At 40.5% G+C, this 16904-nt stretch overlaps 1 protein-coding gene and 1 long non-coding RNA gene across 2 annotated transcripts; both read left to right on the top strand.

Moving 5' to 3' along the window:
* LOC8060843 (LEAF RUST 10 DISEASE-RESISTANCE LOCUS RECEPTOR-LIKE PROTEIN KINASE-like 2.5) lies at nt 1422-4001 on the top strand. Its single transcript, XM_021458040.1, has 3 exons — nt 1422-2265; nt 2384-2416; nt 2554-4001. Exons 1-3 carry the CDS (start codon nt 1467-1469, stop codon nt 3651-3653), a joined length of 1932 nt encoding a protein of 643 aa, XP_021313715.1. The 5' UTR covers nt 1422-1466; the 3' UTR covers nt 3654-4001.
* Nucleotides 11396-13112, top strand: LOC110434215. The gene is made up of 4 exons (XR_002451692.1): nt 11396-11484; nt 11622-11694; nt 12584-12702; nt 12979-13112. It is a non-coding gene; the product is annotated as an uncharacterized LOC110434215 (long non-coding RNA).

Genomic DNA, 16904 nt, shown 5'->3' with positions numbered 1-16904 from the left:
GACTTAATTCGTGGAAGGGTAATATCATCATTGTGCAAGGTCCTCTCAAACCCCAAGCCTTGTCCCACCGCACCCCCTCTTTCCCCTCCTCCCTCCCCCGATGGCCTGACATAGAACCGGCTCACCATCGCCCTCGCCAAATCAGCCGTTTGCGCCCTGTTCACTCCCTCCCACTAGGCGCCGGCCCCCTTGCCACCGCCATCGCGTGCCCTAGCCGCCGCCGGCCTGCTGTCTCCCACACTCATCGCAGAACACAAGCAACCAAAAATTATTACTTGTTAGCAGCAGCTAGCATCACCTGTAGAGACAATGCAGAGATGCGATGACTCCCCAGTCCCCTCAAGCAGACACTGGAGGCATTTCCTCTATCCTACCTGTTTCCTTCTCCATCCATTCCCGTCTCACATTTCTTGTGTTACTTCAATATTTGAACCATGGCATTCTTGTTTCACTGAATGATAGTAGAGTAAAAAATGTTTCTTTTTATACTGAGTAAATATTGTTTTACATCATAAATAGTTTTGTTAGTTCAATGAATGGTTTTGATTTTAGAATCTAGGTACATGCCCCGAGTTGATAAATTACATGATGGTAGCAATCTTTGCGTGAACAGAGTGAAATTAGCAAACAACATTCACTCTAGGCATCGCATACTAGCGCCTGAACCGTGGCTACCTGAGTTAGCTACAGCTTTCAAAGAGTCAGAAGTCTCCATTTGATAAATGGTGGAATGGAACATCGACGTTTTATAATATCTGCACCAAAGACGGAGAACGAACCTAACAAGAAAATATATATCTAACCATACTACTTGAACTATGCACCCTAACTATACTACTCAAAATATTTTTTTCGTAATTATAGATTTACCCTTTTACCCTTTATTAAATAAAAGAACTACAAAAAAAGAATTACCACTATTGTATTTGGGGTTCCAATTCCCTCGATTTCAGAGGCGATGTGAGACGACGTGACGCATATGGCCCACCGACCATATATAGACACACCTATCGCCTCCCATCGCCTTACTCTCATCGTCTCTGTATCGCTTTCCATGTTTTGGACCCACTGACCATAAATATATTAATCGCTTCTCATCGCCTCTCCAACTATTATAAAAATATTCTAAAAGCTTATGTAAATTGACTAACGATTCCCATCGGAAGTCCTCCTGGCGATCATTTCCGGAGGAAACAAATTGGCCCTAGTGTATTATAATAAGCGGGTAGAGAATATGATGACAAATTTTACAATGCCGGTCCTGACCAAATGACCAATTCTTCGGTCTCCTAGACAACTACCCTTTTTTTTCCATTTACTAATGCCAAAGTTCAACCCGCAGCTATGTGTATGTGCTTGCGTGAGGTGAGAAAAGTCCAAACTGCACCATCAAATTTGCCAACCTTACTACCTTACCTTCCAAGCACCAACCATGCTGCGATGAACTATTCTCGTCCCAGTTTTTGATGGAAAGCTTCGGCTCCACAAGAACTTCCAAGCCACAGCGATGCATCCCTCCCAGGTTGCTCATGTTGGCAATCCTAGTAGCCTCCTTGCAGCAGCCGGCAACCGCCGTCGATACCACCACCACCACAGACTCCGATTGCCCGACGGTGACATGCGGCAACCTGACCATCACCTACCCGTTCACCCTGGGCGGCCAGGGCAAGTCCTCCTCCTGCGGCCCGCCGGCGTTCCAGCTCACGTGCAACACCTCCTCCGCGTCCGGCGGCGCGTTCCTGGGCAGCTCGTACATGAGGGTCCTCGACATCGACTACGGCAGCCGCTCCCTCGTGGCCGTGCACATCCTCATGGCCGCCGACGCCGGTTGCAGCGTCATCTTCAACGTGTCCTCCGCCTTCGCCATCACGGACAGGTTCACCATCAGCGCCAGCAACCGGGAGCTCTACATCATGTCCAGGTGCAGCGGGACGCTGCCGCCGCTCGGCGCCGTCCCCGTGACCAACTGCAGCGGCAACAGCAGCCGCACGTTCGCGTACCTCGGCGGAGGGTACGGCACGGGCAAGCCGCCGGCGAACGACGAGCGATGCGAGCTCGCGGTGTTCCCCGTGCTCGGGTCGGAGGCGGATGGCGCGACGTCTGCCAGTTACCGGCAGCTCATAAGGGGTGGGTTCCGGCTGGAGTGGGAACCTGTCGGTGACTGCAACGCCTGCGAAGAGAGCGGCGGCCGGTGCCGTTACGATAACAGCACGTCGGCGTTCGCGTGCCTTTGCTCGGACGGGATCTTGGGTTCGTCGACATGCGGTGAGCTAAGAATTAAACACTCAGAAAGTTCTAAAAGAGCATTTTTTTTCGCAGAAGTACAGAGGTGATTCACAATCTTATATTCTCAGCATGACCTTTCACTGAATTTTTCATACAGATGGAAAGCGCACGCGCAATTTAACTCTGATTGGTAAGTATATTTCTGCAACATTCCATACAGAGTATATAATCTATAATCAAATGTATATGATCTAGTGGTTTCATGCATGCTGAGTTTCTCTGTTGTTTGCTGAATCTTTTTTTTTTTCTAAAAAATTTTATTTTCAGTGTCGATGTCTATCGTGGCTACTACCTTGGTTTTCATTTGTCTAGCTTGGCTGATTTACCGTCGGAAGCAAAAATTCAGATCAAGTTTCTGGCGAGCTACCGACCAATCAAATGAAGAAGAAGTAATAATAAGGTGTGGTTCTCTTGCTCCACAAAGGTACAAGTACTCGGAGCTTAAGAAAATAACCAAATCCTTCAAGGAAAAGCTAGGAGAAGGAGGTTATGGAGTGGTATTCAAGGGAAGCCTTCGAGATGGCCGAATCATTGCCGTGAAGCTCTTAAAAGGTTCCAAAGGCAATGGGGAGGATTTTGTGAACGAAGTTATGAGCATCAGTCAGACATCTCATATAAACATTGTTAACCTACTTGGGTACTGTTTAGAAGGATCAAAGCGGGCGCTTGTCTACGAGTACATGCCCAACGGTTCTTTGGAGAAGCATATTTATTCAGAGCTGGTTCTTGGATGGGAAATGCTGCTCAAAATCGCCATTGGCATTGCAAGAGGATTGGAGTATTTACACCAAGGGTGCAACACTCGCATAATCCACTTCGATATCAAACCTCACAACATCCTTCTGGACAATGAGTTCTGTCCGAAGATTTCAGATTTTGGCCTGGCAAAGCTATGCCGTCTCAATGGAAGCAACATCCTTTCGACGGCAGAAGCAAGAGGGACTATTGGTTTCATTGCACCAGAAGTGTTCTCCAGAGCTTTTGGGGCTGTCTCAACAAAATCAGATGTTTATAGCTACGGAATGATGCTCCTGGAAATGGTCCGGGGAAAAACCAACATGAAAGGATCTGCAGACAACTCAAGTGAAGAATTTTTTCCACATTTGCTTTATGATCATCTCGCGGGGAACATGCAGGGTTGCGAAGTTGCATATGGAACTGAAGAGGTTGCAAGAAAACTGACCTCGGTTGGTTTATTTTGCATACAAATGGCACCTGATGACCGCCCTTCCATGAGCAGAGTCATAGAGATGTTGGAGAAGAGCGCCAGCGAGTTCGAGTTGCCACCGAGGCCATTCCTCTATTCCCCATTGCAGTCAGCAAATGCTTCATCCATTACAACAGTCAAGGTCTCGATGTCTCCGTGATGATCGACATGGTTGTTGTGGCATAAAATTGACAGCAGGATAGTTCTAGTTCTCTTTATTACTTTGTTGCCTGGTGCTGTGGTGGATATGTGTAACTTTTCAAAGTAACAATGTTAATAACTTCTTCAAAGTTTCAAGGCTGTACTCTAAGATGCACATCGAAATGAAAGCGTATGTACCCTAGTTGTCACAGGAGTCTAGAACTCAGGAGAGCGGAATTAAACATGCCTTCGTTAAAAACCCCTCTAGTCAGTTGTGTTCCTTGAGTTGTACATGTAACCACCACTACCGCTTTTAGCGAGATGTACGCATATAAATCTATAGAAATAGTACTTTCTCCATTTTAAATTATAAGTTATTTTGATTTTTTATACATCTATTTTACTAAACATCTAAATCTAGCGTTTGTCTATATGCATAGTAAAATAAATATATTAAAAAAATAAAATAATTTATAATTTAGAACGAAAGAATTAAGAGCATCACCCTTACTAAATTTAGAAATAGTTCGTACTAGCCGATTCTAAAGTTCAATAAAATTGACCATGTACTGTGATTGCGACAAGTATAGTCAAACTCGAGCAGCAGAAAGGATAAACATGTATACTCCCTCAACCTCAAAAGCCTTGATGTGACTAAATTTCGCATAAGCTTTATAGAACTATTCGTGTAACGTATTCCTAGTTAGTATTATAAATATTTGAGGACACGATGTTTGAGCACAACCAGATTTTATAATTTTTTCTAACGATGTGGGATTCTGTTAGTGTTTTAACATTCAAAATTTAGTATAAATTTTCTCTAATAAATGACTCCTAGTGAGAATTTTCTAGTGTTTTGACTAGTGATAGTGTTTTATTACTAACTAAAAATACTAGGAGAACTCCACCATTTTGGTAGTGGAGGACCATGATCTGTGTGGTCGTGTAAGCGATGCTCATCTGTAATCTGCCCGTTTGGCGCCATCAATAAAAATTTTCAGGTGGGAACCGTCTCCCCTCCCTTGACAGTAAAAAAAGTATTATAAATTTTTTTATAGATTTAGTAAAATTTAAAATAGCTTGACTTATAAGATAAAATTAGCAGACGCGAGTCCAATATGTGGTATGCCGGTCTCTCGGTCTCCTCGGTGCTGCCTCTTGCCGTATTGCTTCGAGTGGCAATCCTCAGACTCTGCGGCCTGCACACTGAAAATCTGTCAAGGTATCACCGCACTCCTTCTAGACGTTCCACTAAACCTGCAGGATAGTTTCTGCTATAATTCCCGCTGTTCGTCGTTGGGCCACCAAGTTTGACCTGACCCTGCTGCGTATGTTGGTCAAGATTCCATATTTCCATGGCAAGATGATAATCAAAATTGCATAGCGGCAACTAACATCTTGGCTAACTTTTGGTGCTTCGGTCGAGCAGGTCGTCCACTCTAGTACTCCAACAGCTTAGTGCGGTCTTTCGGTGTCAGCTGTTTTTCCTATGTAAATCTTTGGGGACCATTCGTTTCTGTGCTAGGATGGTCTGAAACTGTTTTGGGTCTGAAATCATTTGATATTTTATACTAAGCTGAAAATGTTTCGGACCATTTTAGATTAAGAATGCCTAACGGAACGAGCTCTTAGTTGTATAGAAGTCGGTCGCTGTTCTCGGTGAAATAGTCGAAAAATTCGTTAACATAGCTTTTTTGATGGACGGTCCCATGAAAATGGAAAACCTCCTAAAGCAACTTGCCCGATGGTCAGCATTCTAAAGAAGTAAGGAGGCTTAGGAGTGCTTAATATAGAGACTCACAATAAATGTCTGCTTCTTGAGCAGTTGCACAAATTTTATAATCGTCTGGATTATCCCATGAATTTAGTTAGTTTGGAGCAGATTCTATGAAGATGGCCGGCTGCCTATGCCTAACAGCAACCTCTAAAGCTCATGTTGGTAGAGATATTTTAAAACATCTTGTTTCTTTCAAAGGTATGGCTGCAGCACATGTCCAAGATGACAAATCCTGCCTCTTTTGGCTGGATCTATGGAATAACCGAGTTCTGCATCAAGACTATCCGTTCTTTCATCTTCCACTTTCACATTCAGTTTCAAGAACTAGAGAATCTGGTTCTGAATATTGACATTCAGCAGCATGCTGATCGGTGGTCTTATATTTGGGGTTTCTCAATCTTCTCATCAAGCAAAGCTATCGTGTCCTAACTGGTCACAAATCAATCCATGGAAATCTCGCAATTTACTTTGTCACAGAAATATGGTCCTCCAAGATTACAATGTCCATTTTGTAAGTAGTATTAAAGAAACTTTACTTTCATCTACTTGTTGGAATATGATCCGAATTATAACGTGAGTCCTATAAAAACATCTGGAGGGCCTGCAGAACATCTGGAGGGCCTGCAGTTTGGGTTATGTTTATTAGCGAATTTATTTCCGTATTTTACTACAGTCAATCCGTCCTATAAATACATCTTGTAAGTCATATAGAAAGAGTTGAGAAAGATATAACTCATTATTCCCTACGTTGTGTAAACTCTTTCATAGTGAAGATCGTCGGTTGATGCTCGTGGTTTTTTCTCGCAAGAGTTTTCTATGTAAAAATCTGTGTTTTATATTTGACCTGTTATTAGATTATTTCTTAACAAGTGATATCTAGAGCAGATTGAAAAAAGGTTTTATTCCCTTGGTCCGCCGCCGCCGTTGGAATCGATCTACTCGCGGACGTCACGTCGGCGTTCAGCCTCTCGCAAATTTGACCGGCGGATTTGCTGCTACCTGTCCGGCGTCGCTTGCGGCGGAATTCAGGCCTCGTTTACTTCACAAAAATTTTCAAGATTTTCCGTCACATTAAATCTTTGGTCGTATATATGGAACATTAAATAAAGATGAAAATAAAAAATAATTGCACAGTTTACCTGTAATTTGTGAGATGAATCTTTTGAGCCTAGTTACTCCGTAATTGGACAATATTTGTCAAATAAAAACGAAAGTGCTACAGCCAAAAACTATGTTTTTTGCCAACTAAACAAGGCCTCACACGGCCCTGCTGTCTTCAGTTGGCTGTTGCCTGTGCAAGCCGGACTTTGCTATGATACACTCAAATAACTATAGACCGTCGATCTGAATAGCAATTATCATATATTACCTCCTAAGAGGTAATAGTTATATAAGGAAAATATCTTTCTATTAGATATAATATGAATGCATGATCTAACTTTTCCTAACATGATCTGAATAGTATTTTATAACATGCGCATAGACACACACATGCATAGTATTGGGATGGGACACACGCTTGTGTAACCGTATTTTATTTTATTTTATTTATAAAGACGGTGATTTGTAGATAGAACTAATACATATATAGTTCTTTGTATTTCTCTATTATAATTTTTATTTTAGAATGTTGTAAAGCTATTTCAAGGTATTATAGATAACATGTATCTATTGTAGTATAAATTTATAACTTCTATAATGTGACAAACTAATATGTAATATATCATGACATGTACGTGATAGAGTGATAGTTGAATTGATTACATATATTCAATATTTTTTAATAGCACCATGTAACATATTTTTATGAAGATGATGTGTCCATATTTTTACTTTAAAAAGTGTTCTGCATGCAGAACCAAACAAGGAAGATAGTTTACGTGGGAATATGTTTGAGATTTTGTGAATTCCTTTACTATTTTGTCACTATTAATTTATTAAATTGTTCTATTTATTTTGAAAAATCAACGGTTGTGATTTTTTGATATCTTACCTCCTCCAAGGTAAAGGGTGTACCATAGCAAAGCTCGTGCAAGCCCACGAGAATCAAGGAGGTGCTGAGCGCAGAAGGTCTTCAGGTCTGCTGCTGCTTCTCTGTTACTGCAGCTGTTTTATGGCTCAAGTTAGAGTTAATTTGCATGTCTAAAAATTTGATAAGCAAAATATATTTAAAGATGAAGTTATATACATATAAGTTGCAAGAGGGGTGGCTCTATGCTTAACCATCTTTCGGTCTTTAAGGAGATAGTTTCTGATCTACAGGCTATAGAGGTAGATTATGATGATGAGGATTTGGATCTTATTCTGTTGTGCTCTTTGCCTAGTTGTTTGGTATTGCATGCAAAGGAAAAGATGGAGAAGCGTTGTCTGTCCGTGGGTGTAAAGGTCGTTCCAATGGCTATAAATTCCAATGATATCTGGGTTCCAAAAGTTCTAATGATATCTGGGTGCGTAGCAAAATCTATGCAGCTAGAAAACTTATAATTTTGAATGGAGAGAATGGAATGCAATGAAATATGAATGAAATAGCCACCTTCAATACATAGTTTTATTTTGTCGTTTCATAGACTCTCTGTAACATTTAATTTTATAACTCATCTATAATTTGTAGTTGAGCTAAGTAGATTTTATCTACATGAAGCTCATCTCATCTATATTTAAAAATATTACCATGTCATTACAAATGCCTACACGACACTATTAAATATGGACAAAACTTCAGTTGAGACTGGCCAGTTTAAAGACACCGCCGGCATAGGTGGATCTCCATGAACTAATCCACCATGTTACTAAGCCCTTATAGTGGAAAGGGCCCATCATTGAAAAGGCCTGAGGCCCAGACACTACTGCATGTACGAGTGTGCCACTTGAAATTTGTCCGATTAATTTGTGCCTGTGATGGCCATATACCATAAGTACCATTTATCTGACAATGTAGAAACATGGAATAGTGTAGCTGCACGTTCCGAAAGACAATCACTGCTTGACAAGGTGCCTAGCAAGGTGTTGTTAAAGTTGGATACAAAGGCCTTGTTTAGTTCCCAAGTAAAAATTTTCACCCTATCCTATCGAATATTTGGACACATGCATCGAATATTAAATGTAGATAAAATCTCTAAAAAACGATTCACGCACCAAAAGAAGGCCGCCGAGCGTGGCCACGTCGCCTACCTTTCTCGGCCGTCGGATCGGGCTCATGAACGGGCGAGATCGTGCTCTCCTTGGTCGTTTTGCAAAAAAGCCCTCTAACTTTATACGAATCAACCCGCAGTCCACTTCCCTCTCTCATATATTCTTGCAAAAAAACCCGCCAATTGTTCAGAAATGAACCCGCGGTCCAGCCGCTGCTCAGGCCACGTTATGGGCCTCGGCCCGCATCGCCGCTCGGCGTTGGGCCGAATTGGGCCCAATGGCCTTTTCCATTTTCCAGCGGATTTATTATTTATCTAAACCGGCTGAAATATTATAAAAATCATAACAAATCAAATAAAAATCAAAAAAAATACCAAACCAAGTTTGTTGTGCTCTACACAACTAGCACTACACTCTAAATACATATTATCACATATTTTCATGGAATTTAATTTGTTTAAATATAAATCTATCGTACGATATCCATATTACTATATCAAAATTACTTAAAAAATGCTTTTCTCTCTTCATAAAAAAAATGTAATAGTTCTCTTCCAACACTTAGGATAATATATTATATCCTCAAATTTCAAATAAAAATACAAAATCAAAAAAAATAAACAAAAAAAAAGATTGTTAAAAATCACTGATAATAAACAAAAAGAGAAGATAATTAAAAATCACTGCATCTAAATATAGACTAGCAGGCTCACCGCGTGTTACACTAATGCTCCTCTCTCTTAGTAAAAAATATAATAGTTCTATTTGAACACCTAGGATAATATATTATATCCTTAAATTTCAAAGAAAAATAGGAAAACAAATAATAATATACAAAAAGAAAAAATAGTTAAAAATCACTATATCTAAATAGTATACAAACAAACTAAACACTACGAATAAGTAATATAGACTGGCAGCTCACCACGTGTTATACTGTGGACTGAACAACTGGTTCACTCCACGATGTCTATATAACTAATACTGCACTGTAAACACATAACATAACATGTTTTAGTACAATTTTATTTCTATAAATGTGGATCTAGATTCCTCTAGAGTTTTATATAAATACTTAATAGTGTTACTGTCTTGATTAGAATTGTTATGAAATTTTTATGGTACCTTACCCATACCATGCATAATATAAAACGATTGAGTGATTTCACCAGCTTTATGATCCTAAAAAAATATGTATTCAACTACACGTAATATTACCCCAAATAACAATATAGTGCAAAAAAGACATAATTAATAAACGAAACCATGTGCGCATAGCTCAGTTTGTAAATTTAAATAATTCAAGTAATACTTGCTCTGTTTAATCTTTGTTACATGCTCCTATTCAAGAATAATTTGGTCATTCAGAGTTCAGTACTATAAACTGTTGCATATGATATATAATTATTTGAAATTTATTGGAATGACCACTTCTCCTAACATTGGCCTCTTTGGGAAATACAGCAAGCGAACCAATACTTATACCTAAATTGTATTCAAATAAATTATCAATCAATTAGTTAAACCTATTACACTAAACAGTCTCATACTGGCCTACGCGGCAACGCCGCGTCCCTTTTCTAGTAAAAACTAATTACACATATTAATTGGATTTTGCGAGATGAAGGTTTTAATGACGGCTTGAGCTTATCTGTCTTCTAGCCATGAATTTCAAACTTGCTATCCTCTTGCCTAATAGGCAAAGATTGACCTATGTAGAAAGACTAATTCATTCGGATCGATATGAGGATCCAACTCTGTTGCATTGCCAGAATCCATGTTCCATATTTGAAGCGGGTTGATCTCTGTGCTTCTCTTATGGTACAATCCTCTTCCTGTTGAGCCCTCTTTCTCCTCGGTCCACAGAGAAAAAAAATGTAAAACTAGTGCCGACAGTTCATCACGGAAGAATGAACTCACAAAGCCTAGACTAAGCAATAAAGTACCTCGTATTTTCCCTTCTGCTTCTGGATGTCTCGCCTTCTACAGCTTATCCTGCAGCAGTACCTTGACCAACTCCAGGCCCAATAGAAGCAAGCTCTACTGCCAATCCAGCAGCAATAACGGAAGCAACAGCAAAAAAAAAAACAGCAACGATACTACTAGAAAGTACCGTTTTAATATTGCTCATCTCCTACAACTAAAAATAGTAAAAGATGGATATTTTTTTGGTGCGACGTTGCTTTCGTCTTGCCTCTCTTGGGCTGGCCGTGCGTCCGCATCCGCGCTTATTAGGAAACAACCAATGGTTGCGATCCCCTTCCCCTTTTGTCCGCGCGAGCGCCGTGATCCGCAAGGGCCACCGCCAAGCGCTCTTTCTCCCCTTCCCCTTTTCCGAGCGCCGCCGCCAAGCGCTCTTCTCCCCTCCCCCTTTTCCGAGCGCCATGATCCGCAAGCGCCGCCGCTCTCGGCTGTGGCGAGATTCCGTACCTGGACGAGAGCTCCGTCGAGACCACAATCGCGACGAGAGTAGCGTCGGGGCCGCCGCCAAGCGCTGTTCTCGGCCGTGGTGAGATCCCCTACCTGGACGAGAGCGCCGTCGGGATAGGAACGAGCGTGGCAGCAGTTGGCCGTCGAAGGGCGTGGCCGCCTGGAGGAGCGCATGTTGGCTGTCCACCCGAGGATGCGATGGGATTGCACGCGGCCCAACCGGCTCCAGTAGCAGCATCTGGATCCATTGTGCAGGTGAGCGACTACGATGACAAGTGAGCGGGTGTGCAAAGGATGGAGGAAGATGCAGCTCTAGCGAACTCGCACTAGATCCACGGAACGAAGGCCAAATGCTGCAGTTGCGGCGCGGTACCTCTACGCACCCACGTCGTGTTCTTTTCCTCCTCAACCGGCCATGCGTCCTTCGCCTCCTGGCTGCCGGTTCGCCTCCATCAACGAGCGTTGCCCTCACCTGCTAGGCGGGGCTTGCTGATTCATGCCCTGATGCCAGGTGAAGTTTCTGTTCTGCAATTCAGTTTACCAGGAGCAGTTTGATGGGTCTCTTATTGGTGTGTTATTGGGTTTATTATTGATTGCTCTCAGACATATTTTAATCCTTGTTTAATCGCTAGCTAGCTGTTGTAACAGGTCATGTAGGTTCATGGAGTTTAGGTACCTGAGCGTGGAGGCAATCCTTGTGCAATTCATTCTCATGATGCAGGTGCAGCATGTATTCACATTTGTCAAATTCACTGCAGCGTGCGATAGTGAATTAACTTTATAGACTAACTAAAGATTAGATCCTTGCTTGTGCGACATATATTAAGTATCTCAGATTACTTATGTTAATTAAATGCTATGCTTCCGATAGTTTCTTTTGTATGTCGCATACAAGGCTTTTGCTCTTTGCATGGTTGCATGTTTCAGTATGAAATTTGTTTATTAAATGCTTGGACAGAGAGGTCTGGTTATTGCTTGCTTATTAAATTTGTTTATTAAATTTTGAGGCATGAAATACAATTCATCTATGTGTTACGATGTTATTGCTTGCTTATTAGAAAATTTTGGACACAATGAGTCGAGGTTCAGTGCTTCCTGATATTATTTAATTTATTGGATATCAGCACCATGAGCTCTTAATGCAATACTTACAAGAGCCAAAATTTTGTTTCACAGTTGAGTTGGTATCTCCTTAAAGAACTTTGTCACAGTATGATCTGCTTGATAGATCGATTGAGAAGCTTAGTGACACACTATGGAATGTAAGGACTGCTCGTGTTTAAATCGATGTACATCAGCTTCATTTGTTCTGTTTACTAATCATAGTGAAATGCTACATGATTTTTGTGCCTCCACCTTTTTGTCCTGTGCAAATTCGAGTTAATAGACTCCTAGCCTTGCTTACTGAATCAGTTTTATATTCATGTTAATAGCAAGCCACTTTTAAAAAAAACTTAATAGGAAATTATCTCTCATTGTAAAGATTTACTACTTATCCTCTAATTTTGGGAATTTAGCATCCTGCACTTTGGATGTTGCTGCTGATGACTACTCACCACAGTGCTTGTGTTGCCATCTCTCTGCAACATCGCTGATCTCACCACTTCCAGTCCCGGAGCCTGCAACAGATCGACTATCGTGACGCACCCCACACCCACTGTACAATTGAGCAGCAACGATCGATAGTCCTCGCCGCCTCTACTTCCTCGTCGCTGTGCCGCCTGTCCAGGTTATCCCTCCCTCCCTACTATTTATAATACTCAAGGGCCTACTGTTTATTGTTTGACACACGCAGGGGAGTGTGGCCAGCCTACTGTTCTAGGGGTTTATTCCTTGTCTTGCCACCATCATGATCCATATTTATTTTCTCCAACTTAAACCAATTTGAAATGCAATATGCTACTATTTAGTAACATGGAGTTCTGAACATGGCTGCAATATTTTAGTTGCACACATTGCTTGACTACCATTAATCATTGTCTCAAACTTTGTTTAATCATCTCAGATTTTCATGAGAAAAATAAAAGGATTAAATGCCTACCCAGTCCAAGGCTCCTTGCTACCATGAAGAAGAGAGTAGTGAATAACCTCTGGATGTTCTTTTAGATTTCCAACTCCGAAAAAGAGAAGAAACTATCGTGTTCAGGCCTTGCGGTGATGTGGATTGAGGACTATGAATTTTAAAATAATTTACTATCATCATCTACATGCCATCTAAATATTTTTATTTAGAATTGACTATATACTAATCACTGACAATATTTATTCTAATGCAGTGTGTAACCACAACCATGGAGCTATTGGAATAGCTTGGAGCAAAGACTACGAAGATGTACTTTTAGCGATGGCGTAATAGTGAAATTTTTTTGGAGTACTAAAAATGTGCTGGCTATTTCGTGACATAGCTGATGTTTCTCAATGATCCATTATTTTAGAAAAAAAATGAAAATAATCTTCCATAGTAAATAAAATTGTTGTACATAAATCTCAATACATCTTGTCTGTGCATCAGTATCCCTAATCTATTTTTTATTTTCCATGAATCAGTATAAATCCTAAAGTACCAAGAGTAGAAGCTGATAATTAATGAATATATTCTGACATCTTTTGCCATATGTATTTTCTGATGTCATTAGTAAACTTATTTTCACTTGTATTTTTCTTTAGCTAAAAGTGTGATTCAATATTATAGCAAAGCTTTTGTTACTTTACATTATGCACATTTTGTTGGTTTCATCTTCTGAAAAGCACATGACTGAAGAATACCCTTAAAACTTACTTTTTCTTCCATGAATAAGTCTTTATTTTTTAGAGTTTTTAAGATATTTGGAATTTGCCAGTATTAGCTTATAACCATTTTTTATTACATGTTCTATTGCAGCTGATGTTTTGCATGGCTCTCATAAGCCAAATTTTTTTTTTTGGTTTATACTGATGCTTACATTGTAGTAATAAGCTGAACTTGACAAGGATGTTAGTTGCCATTGTAGGTCACCAGTGGCTTGCGACAATTTCCTGACGCTTCTTGCAGAGATTGTGCAGGTCATGCTAGACAAGCGCTATATTTTGCAGGAGTCATACGGTAGCTTCAAGGTATAAAATATAGAAAATTGTACTTGTAGTGCATTTTGGAGTATTCCATCAGAGACTGATTCAATCATACATCCTTCTTCGAGAATGTTATTCTCACGTGCCATTTAATAATGTGTAGCAGCCTGCCAAGGTTAATTATATCCTTTTGATAATGTGAAGTTGTGTTCTTTTTTTTGAAAATATAAGGGGCTGGATTTTCTCATTACTGTTAAGATAGAGATAATTATAAGAAAAATAGAAAAAGTCATGTGCAAACCTTTTTCCATTTGGAATAGTTCCATATATACAGTTTTTAAAGATTTTGACTCATCTTTTAATTTATTTCATATACCTTTTTCTTTTACAACTTTGACATAGTGTAGCTGTTTTAGTTACCCAAGTTAGGTTCTCCTGAGATCTCCAAGTTTCTAACAGTGGTTAATATTGCTAATATTTTATCCTTTTAACAAATCCTTTATGGGGGTCAAGCACTCGCTCTTCCGTACTCCAGCAGCTTAAGCAGCATGAGAATGGACACATGCTTGAAAATAATAGACACATCATTTCAAAGCCTACCTATCTAACTGCAAACTTCTTATGGCTATCAAGGTGTTGTGACCGTAACTGATAGTGCATTCCTGATGGTGTGGTGGTGAAGCCAATGCAAATTGGTGGGAGAGATGACTTGCAGTATAAATGGTTTTCAATGCTATGATGGTCAGATTAGTCAAACATTTTACAAACTTCAGCACTATGACCAGAGAAATGTAATCCATTTTAATGCCTAGAGTTAGTGAGTGAATCAAGTTGTGTAATTTGGGTGACCTATGGGAAAAATAAGTTCTGTAAAGTAGTAGGTGGTACACAATTTATCTACCTATTGTATACAGTTTATTATCTATGACGGAGAGCTTGAGAAATATTATTTGAAATCATAATGCGCATGAATATTTGTATTTACTTGAGCATGTGTACATTACATTTACAAATATTATTTGACAATGCACGGGCATCCTTTCCATTCAGCTCTCATCCACAACAAGTATCAGATAAAATGCATAGGTGCTAACTGCTATCTATTTCAAGGTAAAAAAACACCGAAGTCTGAGTTGCACAATGCAAATTTACTTCAGTTAAAATATTAAGCATTCATGTATGAGAATGGCCTGCTATGTGTATTTGTTTTGTAGATGGTGGAACCCTCTAACCTGTTCAAAAATATATTGTGAAATTCAAAGACCTCTTCTTCCATGGCTATGATTTGACGCGGGTTTTGATCCATTTGTGTGGGGGGTTTCACAGTGTCATATAGAGCTAGCTGGGGAGGCGTGGAATGGCGCAACCGTGACGGGAACTAAGTGCCGCGGGCCTCTCCAGGTAGCCTCCGCGTGGAATACTCTTAAAGCCACACATATTTATACGGTACATACTTTGTTTTTAGGTTTTACGATATAATTTTCAAGGCACACAATATTACACATGTGACACGCATGAATGTTTACATATGTACTTGAACCTGCGTATAGGATAGCATAGAGATGCAGCGGAACTCATTTGTGAATTTATTGGCACATGAAAGAAATGCCGATGTAAAACAATATCTTAGCCGCATCACGAAAAAGGTCTATAAAGTGCAGTTCGTGAGCCTGCGACACCACCTTGTTTTTTAGATTAAATAACACTTTAACATTTAACTTTTACGGTATTGTTATTTTATCGTGTGATCCGTGTATTTTTAGTATAAATTGTTAGCTATCCCGTAGCAACGCACGGGCACACTACCTAGTAAAAAAAAAACCTCGGCCGGTGAGGGGAAGACCCCCCTCACAATATTAAATGCCTGCCATATCCTATGGCTGTGCGGCACTTATAGCGCTTCCACAACGATCACATAGACTGGACCAGACCTCAGTCCCCGACCGAGAAACCCCCCGAACCCTGCCCCAGCAACGAGGGGGATTTTTTACCCAGCCGGCACAGTGAGTGAAGCGGCACCGAAGCGCACACACACCCACCCACCAGCCGGTTCCTAAATTCGTCCCACCTAGGAATCGAACTTGGGACGTGGGGTGCCGCAGAAAGTGCTTGACCACTTGGTCTAGCACCCGTTGGCTCAATATTGCTCATACGTATAGAGTATAGATGTTGAGGCGGACGAACACTTAGATGGAATAGGCCCGCTAATATGCCCAAAGTACCCGCAACAATATGATGTGAAGCTATTTCTCTCGGAACGAACACAACAAATCAACGAATAATATTTTCTGTCATAGCTTATCAACCAAACAAATAGACAATTCGTTTTGAGGTTTCCTAACAATTTCTGTAATTTGTTTTCTATTAGTATCTGAACTTCTCATATGACACCCCCATGTGACATCTAACGTGACACTTAAAAAACTTTTAACAAGGCTATAGAGAGTGGACGTTAGGTCGTGTGGCACTGGTCCATCCAGCTAGTCCTCTCCGCTTAAATGCTGCACTTGACCATGTCATTTTCATGAGTGCACTGATCGGCATTCTTCACAGACAAGAAGCAAATCACTGAAACTGTTTCAAAACTCCTTTTTCAATCGGTCGGTGACTTTGGAACTCTTGTGATGGTGGCTCCGCCGTGGCTACCGCTCGTGAAGGGATCCATTTGCGTGTGAAGGCTGAGAGCATCTTTAAGTGGTTAGTCAAATTACTTTTTAAAAATAAATTTGATTATTGTTGAAAAAAAACGTTTTCAACAGATTTTATAAATAACTCTTGAAATTTAGTAGTTGTCTGTCCCGGCGGTGCGACACGGTAACGTGTGAAGGCTGACAGGCTGGCACAACTTCCGCCCCAGTGCTTCTGCTTTGACGGGTGGACCTG

This window comes from Sorghum bicolor, chromosome 3 (assembly GCF_000003195.3).
Source record: "Sorghum bicolor cultivar BTx623 chromosome 3, Sorghum_bicolor_NCBIv3, whole genome shotgun sequence".
Classification (NCBI taxonomy): Eukaryota; Viridiplantae; Streptophyta; class Magnoliopsida; order Poales; family Poaceae; genus Sorghum; species Sorghum bicolor.
This window is presented reverse-complemented; position numbering and strand designations above follow the sequence as displayed.